The 3,094-nt window shown below is 51.3% G+C and overlaps 1 protein-coding gene across 1 annotated transcript; it reads left to right on the top strand.

Annotated features, from left to right (window-relative positions):
• Positions 1 to 332: 332 nt before the first annotated feature.
• On the top strand, positions 333 to 1,352 carry EAH_00048650 (hypothetical protein; the record flags this gene model as incomplete). The annotated part of the gene is made up of 4 exons (XM_013391389.1): positions 333 to 422; positions 629 to 673; positions 939 to 1,093; positions 1,280 to 1,352. The coding sequence occupies 4 exons, from the start codon at positions 333 to 335 to the stop codon at positions 1,350 to 1,352; spliced, it is 363 nt and encodes a 120-aa protein (XP_013246843.1).
• Between the last annotated feature and the right edge of the window lie 1,742 nt (positions 1,353 to 3,094).

Raw genomic sequence — 3,094 nt, 5'->3', positions numbered from 1 at the left:
GGCAAAGAGGAGCGGCAGTTGCTTGGCTCAGCAAGTGTGTGCAGGTGCCTGGCTCAGGAGGTGGGTCTCCAAGGCTGCTCAACGCACATTGCAGCAAGAATGCATACCACTGTGCTTATATGCGAAAAAGGAAATACCGATTCACCGGAAATCCATGTTGCTGACGAACTTGGCGTGTTCGTATTTTCACGGCTTTCTGCAGGACTGCTAAACGTGTTGGCGGTTGAACTAATATTGGAAAAAAGTGTCTTTCAAAGGCACAAAGCGTGGCAAATATCTAGGCATGCACTCAGAAACTTGTTGTTTCTCTTAGATGCATTTGTCCATGTCTTATGGCTCACCCCTGGTTATGGAAGAAGGGGACTGTTAAGTATTCAAACGAACGTCTTGGCGCACGAGGTGTTGGCTTTTCTTTACAAAAGGTACGATAAGCCTCCCAAAACACCTCCAGTAGCCCGATGTGGCATGAAAGCAGAGTCTTAAGCAATGCACCTAGGGAGTGACCATGGTCTGCATCTGCCAGCGAAGCCAGTTCACCTGGGATTGCCCGTGGTGCAGAAGAAGAACGACGTTGCAATAAAGTTTGGAAAGCGGTTTGACGCGGCACACTGGTTGTGGTTCTGTTCAGGTTCAGGCAGGTCACAGGCGGTTGACGAACGAGGAAGATCAGATTGTAAGCGCATAGTACAGATCCAGGGCGTTTTACCGATGCGTTTGTCGAAGTGTCATGCCCTCAGTAGATCATAGTAAGACGTGGACTGCATCACATTCGGTTGACGGGATGGATTGCCGCGAAGCTTGGAGACTACACGGACAGGTGCTACTGGTGTAGCAAGAAGGATCGTGAGCGTGTAGCTACAGTGTTGCGGAAGACTGTCAGCTTTCACGTGCACGGGGTCTTCACAGACAGATTTCACAGCCTCGTGAAATACTGCCAGGTTTTTGGTGCAAGAAGCCTACACCGGCCGATTGGACAGCGTTGCGGAAGCGCCGACTCAGGAAGTGCGTTTTCAATTCAAGACGATTTTGAGTTGGCTGTCGTCAACCGCCCTCCTCAAGACGTTGAACGGGGTGTGCATTGGCAGTGGCTCAGGTGATGGTCGAAGAGTTGTACCTGCATACCGTGGTGGATGCGTTCCTTGGTTTCGCTTTTTATGCTGGGCGTGAGCACGAGGTCAATTTTCAGCAGTTATATATAATTAGCTTTCAAGCGTTACTGCCTGGATTACGTTCAGGCTTTCTCATTCTGTTTGCATCGTCTGCCATGTCGTTGTTCCAGAACGCAAGTTTCCAGCACCGCTAGAGGTGACGGTTTTGGCCTGTATTGCGGGAGTGTAGGGGTTAAGTTGTAGGGCCCTGACGGTTTAAACGTAACCAATCACGACGGCCTTGTCACCTTGGAAATGACTGGTCGTTCGGTATACTTCTGTGCAGCCATGCGTACCACTGTTTCAATAGTAATGCATGAAAGATGTGCTTCCATGCTGTGGCAATACAGCTCGTGAGTCGTTGCGCGTCTGGGAGGTCTGTCTGGCAGGGACGAGCTGCATGTTTTGTTATGTTGTTATGTTGAGCTTGCGGGGATGCAACGCTGGTCGTGTGTGCATGGGACGCTCTTTTTATCTGCGGTCCACGGGTTGTCGACACGTTGGCGTTGGTGACGGTGCGCGCTTCTCGGAACGGAGTGACAGCCCATATATTTTGACTGTTTGAGCTGCCGCCTCTTGTTTGATGTAGCGTGTAGGCCACCCTTGTGACCCTCCAATTCACAGCTCCAAAATATTCCAAGCGTGGCCATCTCTTCAAACCGCCAAAAAGCAACACGGTTAACTTCTGGGTCTTTTGCATACACAAAGTTTGATTTGCGTGCATCGTAGTATTGCGGACCATATGAGTTGCCTACTTTTTGCCGCAGCGTCGGGCGCCATAAGCGAACTAACTTAATGGCGTACTGGGGGCGGCATTTCTTGGCGGACAGGATGTGAGTTTTGGTCCGAGCCCCTAACTTTTTTCAGCCCACTCTGCGGGGTCAAAAAGGGTCTTTACATCATCCGTCGACGTTTAGGCCGTGTTCATTTGGTTTTTACCACCGGACAAGCGTCTCAACCCAAGTCCTCCACCATGTAGGCCGCGTGCACTTGGTTTCCATGTGTTAGCAAGCACCAACGCGCGCCATTGGTGCATGTGCCTGGTACAGCCCACTTTGCCATTAGTGGAAGTTCGGCCATGACCTTCGGGAGCCGCTCGTACCTAAACGCGCATTTTAAGCTTTGAGCTGACATGTTGGACTCGTGACAGCCGTAGGCGAGAGTAGGAAATTCCGGTGCGTTATCGGTTGCGTTCAGCTATGCCCTAGACGTTGGAATGCTTATACACAGTGTAGGCAGGGGAAAAGCCGTCTGGCGTATGTCCGTCTTGGGGGTGGCTCAAATGCGCGGCATCTGCAGACTGTGCGTTGGAGCATCCCTGTTCACTGCCTTGTTCTATCTGAGTGGGCTCTGTTCACACGTCAGAGTGGCAGTGTATGTCCTCAATGGACACTTAAGCGTGTCATCGTATGGAAGTCGGGAGAATGCACCAACGTGCGGGGCAGGCGCCGCCATATTCTCACGAGTAGGGGCATACGTTCTTGCTGAATACTCTGTCGAGGACGTCTGTTTTGGTTTGCTGAACTGACACACCGCAGGCCCTGCTTTCTCACCGTCGTGGACAGTAACACCCTACTGATACCTGTGACCTGCGTATGACGAATACGCCAGATAACTATCAGGCTTGCAGATGGGCATTGAAGTAAGGCACGCTTCTCTTTTAATCGATGAAGGCTCCGGCTGCTTCACCAGTTAGAGCTTTAGCTTTAGCTTTAGCAAATTATTCCATTGTGCCTCTGGCTCATTCGCCCTAGGACGTCGGCAGAGCCATAGTACTCGGTGTATCAGCAAAGAGGTCCAGCAGTTGGTGCCCTTTTAGCTGCACAGGTGGCGTTCACTCAAAAAAGTACAGTGTGCTATGCGGCGGTAGTGCATTAGGTGCACGTTTGGCCTGCTACCAGCTCGTCAGTTCTTTGTCCCTGCAGCAAGATGCTCACGAGCATAGG

Source organism: Eimeria acervulina, genomic scaffold, assembly GCF_000499425.1.
Source record: "Eimeria acervulina Houghton genomic scaffold, Eah_scaff772, whole genome shotgun sequence".
NCBI classification, from domain to species: Eukaryota; Apicomplexa; class Conoidasida; order Eucoccidiorida; family Eimeriidae; genus Eimeria; species Eimeria acervulina.
The sequence above is the reverse complement of the archived record's forward strand: the minus strand, read 5'-3'. Positions and strand labels throughout refer to the sequence as shown.